Below are 17,103 nucleotides of genomic sequence, written 5' to 3'. Positions count from 1 at the left end.
TCCCAGTCCCACAACAACAACAACAACAACGGGGCAGTGCTTGCTGCATCGTCTCACTGTTCATCAGAGAAACTCAAGACATAAGTGGTTGTGTTTCCCGTCAGTGTAGCGGGTTCCTCTCCTGCTGGTGACACAGCAGAGTCTTATTACTGAGCCTGAGGCCGCTCAGACTCACCGGTGCTTAATATTTAACCAGTGTGGTGTCATAGCTCTGCTCTAAGGGCGTTAGTTACCTCTGTGTTCAGGGTGAGAATTAGTAGAATGGGAGAGCAAGAGTGCGAATGTCTACTTGAGTTTCTCACGCTGGATAGCAAACATCCGAGTTCCCCTTCGGGCTTTTCTGCCACAGTTGACACGTTTCAGATGCTGCCTGGGTGCTATGCTAGCAGTCAAAGCAGCCTTCTATAGAATGTGGTGGAAATATATTTATCAACCTTTTCCGTGGCTGCACAGCAATTTTAAGTTCCCCAACATTCTCACAATCCCATGAACTGAAATTAAGTTCTGTAGTTTGAATGTATGATGTGATCATTTTGATTCTCTTTTTAAGGGCATGGATGCAGCTTTTTGTAGGTTAAATAGGTCTTTTAAACATCTATGTTGTATTTATTATTATTATTATCTTTACTAATGCTGAGGAGGGTCTTGCTTTTATTTTATAAAATGAAATATAGCATTTACCTCCCCCCTTGTACATTCCCTCACATGAAAAGAACAATTTTTTAAATCAAAACATCTGAGGAAATATCTTTGCCTCTGAATTTTGCCCCTAAATGCAGTGGATTTTAAATGTAAAGTATAAAAGATAAATACTCAAGTACATGTTAGGAACCTCAAAATTGAACTTAACGACAGTATTTACAATGTACGTACAGTAGTTACTTCCCACTACTGAGGGATGATACATTTTGGCTTTTAACTGTGAGTGATTCACCAGCCAATAGAAAAGAAAATGCACAAAAATCCCTGGAGTGTTTTCAATATTTAAAAGCTTGTTATTTTTGTTTGTTTTGCTTCCTGGAAGAAGCCATTTGGCAAGCTGTCACATCGCCTCACTAAATTTACCAGCCAGTTTGGCAGACGACGAATCATTTGGAGATTTTGCACCAATCTAAATATATATTCACTAAGTAACGAAAAGCAGTCCAAATCTACTCGCTAGTCCATGGTTTTTTATTACAGCAACGTTGATCTTGTCAAATATCCACCTGCAACAGAAGATCCGTGTAAGTCCTTTCATTTTTAATAGCATGTGTCTCTGAGATGCTATTAGTTACAACATACATTGTGTAGTTGAGAGGTTCACCACACATGTCAGCTGTAGTAACCTAATGCCTCGGAATAGGATGACAAATGAACTACATTACATAGTGACGTTACTGTTGCAGTGCTTTTAGACTTTACGTAAATAAAGCACCTAAACTTCAATGTACAATTAGCTGCAGAGAAGATGTGTCTTCGACAATCACTGGTTTTCCTCTTTTTAGCCTTGACGGAGTCAACTTTTTGACCATGTTGTGAAAACCTTTATACTGAGGGGACTTTGAGGAAAAGGAGGTGGGGATAAGTTTGGGACGTAACCAGGGCCTCGATCAAGATAGGGTTTCTCTCACCTCACGGCCATGTATAATTCAGCCCAGGAAGCCGTGGATCACCTGCAGAGAGACACACACACACACCGAAGAAAAGGATGTGTCTGAAGTGACAGAGGACCCAAAGGTAAAGAGAAGGGGACAAAGATGAAGAAGGAAGAAAGAGGCCGGCAGAGTTTGCAGGAGGTGGCGGAGAAACGGCCGATAATCTCTGCAAGAGAAAGAGGTCAGTTTAAGAAATCTGTATGCCTATCTGTGTGTGTGTGTGTGTGTGTGTGCCTGTGTGTGTGTGTGTGTGTGTGTGTGTGTGTGTGTGTGTGTGTGTGTGTGTGCGTGTGTGTGTGTGTGTGCGCACCCACATGAACTTAGCTGAGCTTGCTTCTGCTATGAAATCTCTCACTATACAGCCGTTGCTCCATACTTGTTTGAGGTGTCGGCTGTAGTTAGACTCCAACATGCAGAGGAAGAACGTTAAAATGCGTAACCGTACAACATGAGAGAGAGAGAGCTCCATATGGAAATCATCAGAGACAACACAGCCCGAGCCAAAGAGCAGTGGGAGAGCTACACTGCTGCACGGAGCTGAATCCGTTGCATCATTTTCATCACCCTCCTCCTCCTCTTCTCATTGTCAGGCCCGGGCCCTGGACGCTACGCTCTGCCCCCTACAGTTGGATACATCAACCATGACTTCACCAAGCCCAGCAGCCCTGCATACTCCTTTCACAGCCGCATGAGCAGTGCCAGTGAGTTGTTATATATGTAATCTACAAACATGTCACGTTTTTTTCTGGTATACTGGTCTGCAGTGCCCCCGTTTTTTACTCGTATGGTCTCTTTTTTTTTATGCCAAATACCTGTCTGGAATTGGTTTTGTTTAATTGTATGAGGTCTAAAAGTGTCTTTGGATGAGTGCTTGTGCATCCTGTTTTTTGTAGTGGTCTCTGTGGACTCCAGCCCAGGACCAAGGTACCACATTGACGCCAAGGTCACCCGGTTTGGCCGGATGGAAACCCCCTCTTACTCCATTTTGGGCAGAGGAAGGCGCACAGGGAATAACAGTGGTGATGAAAACAAATTAACTTCTGTATACTATTTACAATCAACTCATCAGGTATATTCGCAAGCATCAGAACTGCTCAATATAGTATGTATATATATATACATTCTTGGATGTTGGGTAAATGATCCAATTAGTGGTCCACGAAAATGAATTTAATTGGTGAATGAAACATCTTGAAACATACTGCCATCCAGCTAATTAGGTGAAGAAGGGATTTTTCAAACCATTTTCTATCATAGGCCAGGTGTTCCAGACTCCAGGGCCGGGGGCCTACAGCCCAGAGAAGGCTCCACCTGTCAATGATCAGCACAGACCACCATCCTACACCATCGGCTCTCGCACCAGATACCGCTCTGTGGATTCGGTGCCGGCACCCAACAGGTGAAGACAGCAGGACAGAGACATTCCTGGATAAGGCTGGTGACCTTTTTTCCCTCTCTGCGCTCTATGAGATGACCTTGTTATGATGAACATGGGCATTGCAGTTTATTTTGAGTCAATCCCACATATAATGCAAACCAAATGTGTATTTACTCGTTTATCTGCTAAAAACTACAATATATATATATATATTTGAGACATGTCTTTAAAGATTTACTTCTTCAGTTGGGCTTAGCTGGGGATTTTGGAAGGTTTTGAGACTCAGATTATTTCCAGCCTTATCATTTAAATCAGAGATACTGTTGCTGAAATGAAAACCTTAATGTGTCATTTTCTTCACTCCAGCTACAGTCTTCCTAATCTACTGGGCTGCCAGGCGCCAAATAAACCCTCCAGTGCCAGCTACAGCTTCTCAGCACGGAGGAAGGTCGGAGCTCCCTCTGAAGACCTCTCCATGAGTCCTGGACCAGCAAAATACGGCACTACCAACCCGGACGTTTACCACCAGCGCCAGCCCTCCTTCTCCATTCAGAAACGGACTAAGAGGCAGATTTATTCCTCTGCCACTCCCGGCCCCGGCACGTACAGCCCGGAGAAGTTCCACGTGCATCTCCCCAAACCACCATCCTTCAGTCTGGGTGTCAGACACTCAGAGTTTGTCACACCACTGGTGGTGCATGTCGTTGACTGACAGGTGTGCAGATTCTTTATGAAAGCCTTGTTTTTATTACATTTTTCACACAAATGCCACACGATGACAACAATATGGTAAAATGTGTCTTAAAGAGGGGTCATGAAGTGCTGATGAGACACCTTGACCATCTATCACAATGTCTTACAGTATGGTCTCTATATTATCATTCGCTCCAAAGACAAGCGACTCAAACCAACAGTATAACAAAACAATACAAAACAATATTGAATGGAAATGCGGATTGTACACTGTACAGATAATATCCATTTTCTCCTTTATAAATAAAACTAAATATCAATAACTGTTGCTTGCATTACTTGTGCAGTTAAAGATGCAACCTGTTTGCGGTTCTGCAGTTTACGCCAGTGCATGGCTTGAAAGGAGCGGGTTAAATAAATCAGGAAGTGAGCGGGAGCCTCTACCATTTCGCTCTCGGTATGGTGTATTTAACAGGTGAGCTCCAGCCGCTGCACTCGCCCAGACCCAGCAGCTCCTTAGCACACACCTGGAACAGGTAGGTCCTCCCTGCGGTCAGCCCCTTCAGTTCAACCCTGGTGCTCTCAAATGGACCCAGCTGGAGGAGAAAATGTATGATGCAGCCTTTTTAAATCATCCATAGAACTAATCCTTTAACACTTGAGCATAGTGTATGATTTAAGTTAGAAGCACTCCAATCAACATTTGTCATTCTTAAGTTATTATTAATGAAAATGTTACAATTCTAAACACGATAAGATGTATTATTGTGTGGATGTTTATGTGTATTTTAATTAAAAAAATATATACAAATTTAAAAAAACATTCAAATTGCATTCGGTTGAAATGAGAAGGATTTCCACAGAAGAAGAGACTTTCTGAGAAATTACCTAAAAAGTTTGGTAATTGCGAACTTCCACATGACGTGGTATCTGTGTGTATTTAAATCCCTTGCTGCTGTTACTGCTTATGAAGGTTGTGCTTACATTGACTGACTTTGGGGTGCCCCTGTTTTCCCACCGGTACAGTATCTGATATTTTAGGGGGAAGACATCCAGGTTAGTCCAAGTCGGGGGATGAGACCATTCCACCAACACGTTTCTGGTTTCATGAGGAGAAACACGGACGTCTACGGGGGGATTTGGTTTCACTGCGGGGAGAAGGAGACAAAGATGGGAATTTAAAATCAAAACAAAAGTGTCTTTACAATTTGCAACACATTATCATAAGCTAACTCAATCACGCTAACAACAACTTATTCTCTTTTAGATCATTTTATCTCTCACCTATATCCTCCAACATGAAACTTGATAAATGGGAGCTGCTTCCACCAGAAGAAACTGCTGTGACATTGATGATGTAGTCAGTGAGAAGCTTCAGGTTGGGCAGGTGGCAGTGCCAGAGCTTAAAAAAAAAAAAAAAGATACAAGATTATATGTGACGCTAGGTAATATATTATTTACAGCTTTGCATATATGTATATTTTAGATTCATTATTTAGGTTTTTCAGTATATTTCATGTCTCAATTTCAAGTCATTTTTAATGTTTGCAAACTGACAGCTTAATGAGCTTAATTAAGTTGAAAATGTAAATGTAATTGTAAAAACATACAATAAATTATAGATCTGTGCATGAGAGGATGGATGTGAGGAGATTTCCATCTACAATAAATGCAAGGCACAACGCTAATTATTTATCTTATCTTACTGACTACTGTCTACCTCATACTCACAAGACATACTTTAAACTGACCTGTCGTCTGTTACAGCTACTGTATAACAAGAAACGTGAATATGGGTTTCCCAAAACTCAGCCAATCCACTGTGAGCAGTTTGGAAATGGAGCTATGAGTATCATCAACATCATAACAAATATTGACTTTAGTCCCCTGGTTTCATTTAGTCTAAAATCAGTTTCCAGTTTTGGAAACTCCCTCTTGAGCTAAAGATAGTGTTAAATGAAGTCGGTACCCGCTCAGATGAGGGTGACGATGCTGAAATCAGGTCAGAGGATGCAGAGCCGGGTTGGATGAGTTGGCACGGCTTGGTGACCAGCTGTCTGTGTCGCTCACTGACAAACACATTAACACAGATTTAAATGAGCTCCTCATTAACGACACTTGACGACTGCAGTCGGTTTTACTAAAAGGTGTCAATGGTTTGGGTCAGCGGCAAAGAGGAGGAGGACAGCTGTTTTCTGTGTCGGATGTACCTGTAACTGGCAACGTAGTGTGTCGGTGGGGATCGAGAGGCTTCGGGCCAGGAACAAAAAGTCACATTCGGGTAGCTCGCACACCAACAATGGACTGTGGGAGTGGAGGGAGGATCTGAGGGAAGAAATTACACTTGTCACAAAAATGTGCAACCTGAGCAGAGCATACAAGAAAGACATGTTTTGTATAATTTGTTGTGCATGTCTATTTAAAGGTTGTGTTTTAATATTATATCCGTGCTCTCTTTTTTCTTGTTTGTTTGTCACTTAAAAGTGATCAAAAGGAACAATAAATCTTACAAAATGCCTCTAAACAGGTAATTTCCAGTGTGTAATAGCAGATCATCATTTTTGAAAATCTATTACTTCTCAATTAACTCATTATTCACTCGTAGAGCATTTTTCCAGACAGAAATATAAACACGACAGGACACGAGAAGCCTTAAAAACAACCGCATCATACAAAGAAAGCCTTTATGACATAGAAGAAAAAGGAAAATTACTACAAAAGAATAATTGTGTTTTCCGTTTTGGGATTCTTGATCAAATGTCATACATATTGTTAGCACACAAGCACAAGACTATATAAACTGTGAGCGTAGTTTCATTCAGATTGGTACTCACTCCCTGATGTTGCAGTCACCCTCAGCAGGTCCAGTGCTTGGCCTCCAAGAACACACAAGAGGAGAGTCACAGTGACGCACACACTGTCAACCATCGCAGCCATCAGAGCTTCAGGCGGGAGAAATTATGACCTGAGGGCAGCTGTCTAAACAGCTTTACAGTTGCTGTGCTGTTCCCTCACTTGTGCAAGATATTCACTGCTCTATTCTATTGTTCCTTGTTTGCGCTGTTAATTTCTGTAATGGTCTACTACATTCCACTTGTCAAAGTTCAGAGATAACGAACTGGCTTACAGCCTGCCGACGACTCTCGTCTGTGTGTTTGAGCAGCAGCTGATCTGCACTTTAAAAGCCGGCGTGGTCAAAGTGAAAGAGGAAGAGCGAATGCGGTGTATCACAGGAAACCTTCAAAAAGAACCATTTCGTTTCTGTTAGTGAGTCAGCTTTCCTTATGTCATACACAAAAACTTGTGTCGTAGTTGTTTTAATATTGCATTCAAATTGTCACGAATAAAGACACAAGAAGTTCAGGACAAGAATGAGATTTATGTACAAAAAACAACTCATGGATTTGGCTTACAAATATAAAAATGACTTCATCATTGTAAAGTGGCCAACAGACAAGACAGTACCTGTATGTGCTCTCAGGTACTCTCCTCTGCCCTTTGGCACACAGAACAATAAATAGCAGCTACAGTATTGACTACATACATAACATTGTGAATGAATACTCTTGAGGTTTTATCCTGTTATTGTGTTCTCTTGTAAGTGATATGCACGTTCACGGTCCGAGCTATCAGACATTTTCTCGATTTTCTCTGTGAGGCAAGGACCGCATCTTCATGCTCCATCCAGAGAAGGAGCTTCTGTGGAGCTTCCAGCCCACAGTGGGAGCTCCATCTCTGGGTATGCTAATACTGTGAAGTCCCCCTTCGCTGGAGGTCCGCAGGGAGGGGAAGGCCTTGCTGATCCAGTTGTTCTTTGCTTCCTGAAGATCGTTGGCCAGGATTCCTTTCTGGTGCTCCAGCTCCTGTACGAGGATAAACAAAGGCGTATGTGAGAAATGAAGCTGGACAATGTGAACGTGACTTTATCCTGTCCTGTTTCCTGTCTTCATATATACAGTTGAAGTTGATATCTCCTTATTGAATTAAAGTTGGGAGGGTACTTTAATTAATTAGGTTTTTCTTTTTCGGGTCTGCGGATAAATGCATTCTCAGGAAAGCACCCAAAAGTACAAAGCTTTGGTTCTCTGTGTGTGTGTGTGTCTGAAGTTTCAATAACATTCTTGTACATATTAAACACATTATTACAAACACATTATTAGCTAGGATGATGTGACCAGTATATTGCATGCTTAGATTCACAAAATGTGTATATTTATACGTGCTGTGTGATGGTTTGATGGTCTGCTCTGACCTGGATCTTGCACTTGGACTCCACCATCTGGAGTTTGGTCGTAGCCAACTCCTGTTCGAGCTCCCTCATCTGGGCCCTGAGGGACTCCTTCTCCTGGTCGTCTCCCCTCTGCCTTGCCTTTTTGGGACCTTCGTCGTCCTCTTCCCGGCACGGTTCAGTCATCCCGTGGCCTTCTATCACTGCTGCTGCTGCTGCTGCTGTTGGGGACTTCCGAACTGTGGCAGATGGTTCATCTGATTCCACGATGTGTCGGCAGCGCGAGCAAGCCTTCACTGCACTCTTCGAGGGTGGAGAACGAGAATAATAGGCGGAATGTGAGACAGAGTCAAGACTTATGTGCCCCAAATATGACACCCAGCTTTTAAAAACCACTGAACACTAAAATTAACCCGAAAGAGAAAATAAAGAATGGGTTGTTTGGATCTCCTACAACATGGCATTCAAGTGGAGTCGTAACCGAGTAAGAAAGGTGATAAAAGTAGGAAGGATGACAGGAGAGCTCCCCAAGAGTACTATTCTCACCTTGAGTGTATCTAACTCTTCTGTGTGGGCGGCCTGCTGCCGTTCCAGCTGCTTTGTCAGCTGAGAGCAGATCTGAGCAGAAGAAAGAGCATCAACACCATTAGGCAGCACTGCACTCTTTCTGAATATATCCTCTTATGAGGAATATGGTCTTTTCTAACTCCAGTCGTTGAGTCTTTCTACCTGTTTGTAGTCCGCAATGACACCCGACGACCTTCTGACTTCGTGCTCAGCCTTCTCCAGCTCTCTCCGAAACATTTCCTTCGACTGCAAGAAGAGAAGAAGTCCTTTACTTTCGCATGTCAACCATTACATTAAACCCATTACTACTGTGAGGTGTTAGAAAGAATCTCACCACGGTAGATTCCTCCTCTTGGCCTCTTTTCTCCTCTTCTGTAGCCAGCAGTCGATGTCTGGTTCGAAAAAGGTCTTTGGTGAGTTCGTCCACTCTGTCCTCCTCCTGCAAACACACATTCTTCTGGTCAGCAGCAAATATGCTCAGTTAATTTTTCTCTCATATATACAACAACATTTAAAATGTCCTGTACTGTATACTTCTGGAGAATATGAATAATATTTTTCTCAGGAACACAGGAAAATGAAACAACCACTAAAATATTTATACCAGAATATTTCAGGGTTTTGTTGAGCCATTTCATACAAAGAAATGACAATCTCAGAACATATTGTCTGCTTTATATTCCTTTAGATAACATGAAATCATGCTTTGTGCTGCTGGCCTGTTTATTGGAGACTAGACGACTGAAGACTGAGTTGCTATTTTAATGCTTTAAAGGTTTCATTAGGGTTACAGTTTGGCCGTCTCCTGACAGGCTGAGTAATGACCTTTCGCAGGTGATTATGCTTTTTCTAAAATAAAACCCTTTTACCCTTTTGGTGAAGGGCAGCAGCTAATCATACCTCGTCCAGAGCGGTCCTCAAGGCAACCTTGCTTACGATCAATCTGTGAGCAAGGTTGTCATTCTCTTGCTCCAGACGGAGGGTGGCCTGCTGCAGCCGATGGTTCTCCCTCTGCAGAAACACACAGAAAAACTCAATCAGAAAATGGACTTGCGTATCAGTGAAGTGACTTAAATGTATGTGTTTCTGGAAGGAGGAAAAGATTTCTGACCAGGTATTTGTCCAAAGGCTCATCATCATCCATTAATCGAAGCCGGCTTTCCTCCAGTTTAGCCTCAGTCGCTGAGATCTGATGGGGAGAGAGAGAGTCAGGGCTAATGAAATACAGCGATGACATATTTGACTGAGCTGAAGAAAGCAATCTGATCCAAACAGATTTGGCGCCGGATGCTGTATGAGCGCGATAAATCAAGAACAGGCCGAGAGAGATGAAGATAGGCATTAGTACAAGATAAGAGGAAGCTGAGCGCATGGGGGACGGATCATTTAATAATCATAAAGGAATAATAGTATAGGGGAGGACTTACTTTAAGCCTGACAATTTCCATCTCAAACATCTGAAATGAACAATCAGAACCCAATTTCTTCTATCTCAAATCTCATATCTGTCATGCAGAGTAATGCATTCCATTATTGTGGCTCTGACTTTAGAAATACCTCACACAGTAATAAGCAAAGATGTTTTGCATCTGCAAGCTTTTTAGGCATATTCACACAAATCAGATGCTTTATAGAAAACAGTAACTTCACCAATACTAGAGTGATAAAACTAGAGGTTTTGGAGTTAATCATTGGTTCGTCTGTTATTGTGGTTAAGCTGTTGAAGTTAATTATGACAGCAACTGTAAGTGAGTCTTACTGTGAATGTAGGTCCCGTTTCAGCCACCAAGCAGGCCAAGATCTCGTCTTCGCTCATCTGTTCCATTACGTGGGCATCATATGCCATAATCGTGGACACCTCTTCCATCATCCTGCCCTGATTTTTGCAGCCCCAGGAGCTGCCAACACTCACACAAACAATCACAGCGTTTTGCAGGGAGCTTCCAATTCCAACCAGAGAGAATCGAGAAAATCCATCAGGAGTGTTGGACACGCTGTATGTCTTGAGTGATTCGGAGAGGTAAAGCGAGCTCAGAACAATGTAGCCGTCTTAGTTTTACTCGCAATGATGCAAGCGAGAAGTCAACCCAGCGGAGGAGCATGAACAGGAAATAATCAGGATAGAGTCCAAGTCGTCCTGACGCAAATAAACCCTGCTTACAGTCCAAAGGTGAATAATGGAGAGAGAGAGAGAGAGATGAGGGTGAAGAGATTGTCCCACATGTAAAGTGTAGCTACACTTAAAACACACTGATTCCTAACATGCAGCAGTCAGAGCCACTTCCACATAGCTGCAGGTGAAGGAGTGTGTGTTACAGGTGTATGGGCAGTAACAGGTTCAACAGGGTTTTATATGAGGCCTGAGAGGCCTGTGTGTGTGTGTGTGTGTGTGTGTGTGTGTGTGTGTGTGTGTGTGTGTGTGTGTGTGTGTGTGTGTGTGTGTGTGTGTGAGAGAGAACGACCGCTTTAGACACACCCACTACAGTGCTCACCTTACCCGTCTTCTCTCTCACACACAATCCCACACAAAACAACATCTGTTTCTGATCCAACACCTTTCCAATAAATCAAGTCATCGGTTTGGTTTTTTCCTTTGGTGATAATGAGCTCCCAGAATATTTTTTTGTGTCGTTGAATTTAATTAACATCCATATTTTTCTATATTCCTTTAGTTCACACTCTACTAGCTTGCAGAGATGCTGTGTGAACCTGTCAGACTGCCGGCTAGACACTGCGGGTGTATCAGGACGAAGTAAATGATGAGGTATTTGTGATATTTCACCCCGGGGCGTTGGCGTGACACCAACCCGACGGTCTATTATTGTCACGGGCTGAGCAGAGAGCAAACAGGTCCAGCAGGTAAAGTGATGGAATACCAAAGCATGGCTACAGAATAACAAAGAGGATTCAGCCCCTCCACCTTTAAACGACACACACACTATTTATTTCTTACACTTATTTCTTATAAATCTTATTTCCACATTTCGGGGGCAGTTTCTCTTAATTTCTCCCTGAAATCTCTCTCTTCATTTTTTTTTTAAATCCTCTTTTTCTTGATGACTGATTTCTTTCCCAGTTTCACTTTTGTTTTTTCGAGCTTCGACGTGTAGCTACTTTTCACTTCCTTCTTTGTCTTTCACTCAAGTTTTTATTTTTGTCCCTTTGTGGTTTTTCAACACTTCCTGCTCTATTTAGGTGCTTTTTCCCCCCCATTAAACCAGAAACTGTAATTTCAACATCCTGTGCATCTACTTGTTGAGTCATTGTGAGGGAAGACAAACCAAAAAAAGTCCAGGCAGATATAAACATTTATTCCTTCTCCAAAATAAAAGGAACATTTTGTGAAACTTGGTGGATTTTTCGCACTGTATCAGGGTATACGAAAACTTCTAGTTTCATAGAGAAAAATCTGAAAAATACAATTTTCAACAGGAACCTGAAAATAACAGTTCAGTTCTGATCGAGTAATGGTGCTCTTTGTGGTGCAACAAACTGGGTCGTCACAAAAAACTAAATCCCTTTCCCCAAACTATGGACAGCACATTTGTTGAGTGAGTATATTGGCAGTGAACAAGAATGCTGAGTCTAAATCAACAAAAAAAGTTGTTTTACATATATAATTTAGCACACACTTGTGAATAACAAGGGGATGTGAGATGAGAAAAGTTAGGAGATGTGATAATAAAGCTCACAGCTCAGTGGAAACAATGTGGTGCGAAGAATATAGAATAAATATCTTTAATCTGTTTTGCTAAATATTCTTTTTTTTTTACTATTTTAAACATTTTAGCTAAATGTAAGGATCATTTTAAAGTGAATTTCCAGATCAAAATGTACATTTCCATTCTCTTCTCATCGTATTCATCTGTTGTATTATAACTGGCAGAAATCCAGAGGAAAATCCAGATGGAAGAATAACTGAAGAGTATGGAAAACTAACATTTGGTACAAATACATTTAAATCCCGACAGCCCTCACAAAAACTACAACACTCCTTAAAAATATATAGATTCGGGCATATACTGTGGAATAACACTGCATCTTGTTACTGTACGGTATAGCAGATATAATGGCTTATAAGAAACAAAACTTAAGCTTCAAGATCAACAAAGTATAGTAGAGGATCTGAGTGAATCCTTTCTGCCTACAACACCCCTCAAATCTGAGGAGGATTTCTTTCTCATCCATCTCAATGTGTAAACATGAAAAAAGTTAAATACGTCGACTTGGAAGACACTGCAGAACCAACCTCCTTTCAGTAGTCTATTTTCATTATAATTGACGAGAAGTAAAAACACAAGCCGACTCAATTTTTCTAGCATACTTTTGTTTCTAGTAGACTAAAACTAGACTCCTTCAAATAATAGCAAGATGCACAAAAATGCTTAAAACTTGTAGTTTCTCCTTCACTCTTTGTGTCTTTCCTCTGGAGAAGAACAATTAAGCTCCATTAGCAGTTTCTATAGTTAGCAAACAACAACACCTAATAGAAAAAACGGTTAGCCCTCATGTACAGTAAGCAGGGTGGAGGTTTCTCAGGCTAGCATCGACCCTTTCAGTTAACAACAGCACAGAGAAAGGAGGGAACAATGCGGGTGAGAATAACAGAAACTAACAAGGTGTTGGTCCTTTCCAGGCACAGTCAACAGAGAGCCGCTAATACCAGCCATCACAATAATTCTCCACGTCACCTTCCAGCTATCGTGTATTCTAAAACTATGTCCCACAGGCGGAGAAGAGGACTTCTGTGGCTATTCCGCGGCTATTACCGTGGATTTGGACTTAAAATTCTTATCTAAGGTGTTTCATAAAAGGTCAATTATCCATCAGTGTTTGGGAAGTTTGTCATACTAGAACCGCTAATAATCTATGATAAAGACGTCAGTTTGTGGTCAGAACAACAGGGTAGCATATCTTTCTATATTTGTACTTGTTGAAGGTATTATACTTTGTTTTTAAGGGTCTAAAAAACAACCAAAAACTAATTGATGTCCTGTAACTTTATATTGTAATTAGTGTCATTTGTGAATAATGGCAGTTAGAGCAGAAGCAGAAAATGTGGTACGGCTTTTGTTTAAGGGTCCATAATATATAATATATTTCCAAATACCCACCATGTTTCCAAAAAGATCTGTGTAATTTGGTGGTAATTGTGGGGAAACCGTGTTCAATTATACTTTTTAGACTAATTCATTCCTTCTCATTAATTTCTAGCGTGAGATTTTTTTAGCTGAACATGTAAAAAATGTGAATAGACAAGCATACAGTTCAACATGCTGTGTATGGAGAGTAAAGATACTACTATTAAATTAATAGTCAATTAATATTTACTTGGATTTTTGTTCTTTCAAGGATATCCCTGTTTCTAATGATTCGTATTAAATTACAGAGTTACATCCAGAAACTCCTTGGAAAGTATTCAGGAAGTTATTTTGTTTCCTTTAATTCATGACTCAAAACATATGGCGCAAAATAAGTACATCAATTGTCCTAAGTTAGCTTTTGGGGGGAAAATATGCATTGCGTATTTCATAAGCGTTTAATGATTAATTGTAAATCATACGTCATTAACATGGCTTGTGGGAATTGCTTAAAATTTGCATCCCTAGCACCAACACAAGAACAAGTACTTGGCTGTCTTTCAGTGTGCCTGGGGACCCTTTTGCGTTCACACTATACTACTGTACATGCTCACACATGTCCCTGACCACCTTCGACCGTGTCTTGAATGACGCATCAATCCAGGTGAATCCCATCTCAATGCAGACACATTTTAGTCGCATGTGATGGGAGGTCAGACCTGGGTGCTGTAGGGGCGGGGCGGGGGAGGAAACATGTCCGTGGGACCGAAGTAACTCAGAGGGGAGGATCCCTGAGGGTTGGCAGACAGCGGGAGCGAGACGCACGGGTTCTCGTAGTAGGTGTGGAAGCCCAGCCGCTCCCCTCCGTTATGCAGGTCGTCTGTGAGTCCAGAGTGGAGCGAGTACGGCGAACAGGTGGGGCAGTGGTTGTGGTGAGAACCCGAGTCCAGCTGATCCAGAGAGACGGGGGTGATAGCCGCGCCGTCCATGGCGAGCGCGTTGCAGGCGTTGCAGGGAAAGTGTGAGAGAGGGTCCGCTCCCACCACGGAGCCCACGTCCACCTCAGAATCATTCTTCTTACAGCAGTAATACTGCAGAGAGCAGACAAGGACATTGGGGAAGTTGTGCCAGAAATCCCGACTCTGTTTTTAAACTTCAACACATTTCTCGTGATATTCACAGATCGCTGAGCACACTTTTTCATAGGTCATCGAGATTAAACTTTACATTGAATTTTGCTCTTATCATTATTCTAAAAAAAGATCCTCCTTTCAAACGACCGAGCACATGCACATTTACACACACACACATACAGGGACACAGTGATACCTGGAGTCTACAGTAACAGAGCACTGCTACAATGCACAGCAGTATCACTCCGGCGAGAATTCCTCCGGATATAACAATAGTTCCCGCTGACATTCGACCAGCTCTCCATCAAACCCTTCAGAGCGAGACAGAGAGAGAGATGGAAAGTTTGAAGACAGAAGAAGAAGAGAATGTGAATGAGCTAATTAGACATCTGGGTTCCGGTGGTGCCGGCAGAGATTTGACTTAAATGTTCTGCAACATATTCAGCATACTTACGTCCAACAAAGGTTTCTATAATGCCTGCAAAGATAACCAACGTAGGCTGAATTAGTATATTTATGTAACATTGTGATGTAACCTCAACTGATGAAACATGTTGTAAGTTATCATGCAGCTGTAATCAGACAGCTGAGGATGTTTCAGGCTTTACAGATGGATGATAAATGAAAGAAGAAAACAGCTTTGGTGCTCCTTGACTGAGCTCCTGCAGTCTCTAAAACTCATCCCTAATTTTGTGTTTTGATGACGATGGTATGACATATCCAAATATGATCCAATCGTGACCTGTAGAAGCTTAAGCATTTGTTCCGTTTTTTTCATTTTGAATATAAGATTAATACCAAATATCTTCAAATATTGCAATAGCATTTGTAGGCCTGGCTGAGGAGGAAAGGTTGGTGTATTGTTAAAAGTGAAATGCGACAAAGTGAAATGGAAACAGATTTATCGAATAAGTGACGTATGAAGCGCGTGACGTCACCGTCCACTGAAGATTTTTCTCCGCTAAAGAGACACAAAAAAATAGCGGCAGATTAAGAACTCATCATCGCACCGTATGGATGAGATTTATTTTTTTGCTTTTGAGGTTAAACTGGCACTCTTTAAATGACGTCATCTTGTTGCGACCTCTTCCTCTGAAATGGTGTCATTGTTTTCCGACTGAAGAATTGGCGACACCTAGGGCTGGGTGTCGTTAAAGTGATACCGATACCAATGGAGTACTTCATTCAATACCCATTATGTGAATGGAAGCTGTGTGTGTGTGTGTGTGTGTGTGTGTGTGTGTGTGTGCGTGTGTGTGTGTGTGTGTGTGTGTGTGTGTGTGTGTGCGTGTCTCCCACTGGCTAGCTAATCACCGCCACACTGCACAGCACTCCCACTCGGGCGATACCGGTGGTAAGGCCGACCCATGACGGCGGGACTGCATTGCCACAGAACCGTGACGCCCACCCTCCAGTTCTCCCCTCAGGGTCAAATTGTTAGCTCTGTCAGCACTGTTGCAGTTGATAGCGCTGTTAACACCGTTATCTGCAAGCCGCCGGCTTAGACATCTCCGTGTTCACAGTCGTGTGCAGGCATGCTGCCCTGGCTGTTGTAGCTGCTGCAATTAGGGGACAACCACACGTCACATTAAATCAAAGTCTGCTTGTGGTTATTGGCTGCACGCAAACCCATACAAAAAGTCTTTTTTTTTTCTAGATCTGGCCACAAACGGACCACTATAAATGCGTAACACCGCAAAAGTAGCTAATCATGCCATTAAATGACGTGACTGCAAGGCTAGTAGTGAGGGTAGCCATGCTGGAATAATGCAGAAACACTCCCAAGTTGGAATAACGGGGGGGTTTTCCCGTTTCCTTTCTATTCTGTCAAGATTGTGTGAATGCAGCATAATTGCAGCGCTTGAGCATAGAGGCCAATTAGCCTAGCTTAGAATAACGACGGGAGGAAAGGGTAAACATTTCGCTCCAAAATATGTCAACCAACACTTCCAAAGCTCTTATTATAACGTATCATTTGTACAGAACTGTTTAAATGGGCTCCTGTTCTGCCATTTCTTGCTAAACAAAAACCAAGCATAGTGACATTCCGTTCCCAACCACAGCTACAGCAGGACACAGTGTACAAAAACGTTGGCTGGAAACTGTCGCTGCAGCATGTTAACCCCCTTGAAAAAAACTAATTGTATTTTTTTTCACAATACATTGTGTTCATGAATCAGGTTTAGAGGCTATAGCTATCTCCCTCTGCTTCCAGTCTTTATACTAATTTAAGATAATCGCCTGCCGGCTACAACTCTGCGAGTGGCATCGATCCACTCATCTGACTCTCAGAAAGACAATGAATCAGACCTTTTCCTAAAACACTGAAACTTGCGACTCCCCTGTTTATCCATTTGGTCAAAAAATATGCTGTTTTCGGTTGTTA

The 17,103-nt window shown here is 42.0% G+C and overlaps 4 protein-coding genes across 4 annotated transcripts; 1 reads left to right on the top strand and 3 right to left on the bottom strand.

The window, feature by feature from the left end:
• Positions 1–1,739: 1,739 nt before the first annotated feature.
• odf3l2a (outer dense fiber of sperm tails 3-like 2a) lies at positions 1,740–3,727 on the top strand (the record flags this gene model as incomplete). Its single annotated transcript, XM_079174133.1, has 5 exons — positions 1,740–1,818; positions 2,228–2,338; positions 2,531–2,656; positions 2,895–3,036; positions 3,382–3,727. The coding sequence occupies 5 exons, from the start codon at positions 1,740–1,742 to the stop codon at positions 3,725–3,727; spliced, it is 804 nt and encodes a 267-aa protein (XP_079030259.1).
• A 164-nt stretch (positions 3,728–3,891) lies between these two features.
• Positions 3,892–6,645, bottom strand: ebi3 (Epstein-Barr virus induced 3; the record flags this gene model as incomplete). The annotated part of the gene is made up of 6 exons (XM_079175017.1): positions 3,892–4,304; positions 4,693–4,856; positions 4,993–5,110; positions 5,678–5,777; positions 5,919–6,033; positions 6,543–6,645. The coding sequence occupies 6 exons, from the start codon at positions 6,643–6,645 to the stop codon at positions 4,149–4,151; spliced, it is 756 nt and encodes a 251-aa protein (XP_079031143.1). The 3' UTR covers positions 3,892–4,148.
• A 474-nt stretch (positions 6,646–7,119) lies between these two features.
• LOC306707437 (rab GTPase-activating protein 1-like) lies at positions 7,120–10,752 on the bottom strand. The gene is made up of 8 exons (XM_079174897.1): positions 10,263–10,752; positions 9,615–9,692; positions 9,404–9,514; positions 8,838–8,942; positions 8,666–8,749; positions 8,483–8,554; positions 7,961–8,239; positions 7,120–7,571 (listed from the first exon to the last, which is right to left on the bottom strand). The coding sequence occupies exons 1-8, from the start codon at positions 10,371–10,373 to the stop codon at positions 7,338–7,340; spliced, it is 1,074 nt and encodes a 357-aa protein (XP_079031023.1). The 5' UTR covers positions 10,374–10,752; the 3' UTR covers positions 7,120–7,337.
• A 3,545-nt stretch (positions 10,753–14,297) lies between these two features.
• On the bottom strand, positions 14,298–15,006 carry LOC306707193 (protein FAM163A-like; the record flags this gene model as incomplete). Its single annotated transcript, XM_079174540.1, has 2 exons — positions 14,298–14,675; positions 14,914–15,006. The coding sequence occupies 2 exons, from the start codon at positions 15,004–15,006 to the stop codon at positions 14,298–14,300; spliced, it is 471 nt and encodes a 156-aa protein (XP_079030666.1).
• Between the last annotated feature and the right edge of the window lie 2,097 nt (positions 15,007–17,103).

Source organism: Pholis gunnellus (assembly GCF_910591455.1).
Source record: "Pholis gunnellus genome assembly, chromosome: 15".
Classification (NCBI taxonomy): Eukaryota; Metazoa; Chordata; class Actinopteri; order Perciformes; family Pholidae; genus Pholis; species Pholis gunnellus.
Note: the sequence above shows the minus strand (reverse complement) of the source record. Positions and strands in the feature narration are given on the sequence as shown.

Coding starts and splice junctions, on each gene's coding strand:
- LOC306707437 (XM_079174897.1), bottom strand. CDS start 10,373: ATGATGGAAGAGGTGTCCACGATTATGGCATATGATGCCCACGTAATG. Junction 8,555..8,665: donor TCATTGCGGACTACAAACAG/GTAGAAAGACTC, acceptor TCTTCTGCTCAG/ATCTGCTCTCAGCTGACAAA. Junction 8,240..8,482: donor AAGAGTTAGATACACTCAAG/GTGAGAATAGTA, acceptor CCACCCTCGAAG/AGTGCAGTGAAGGCTTGCTC.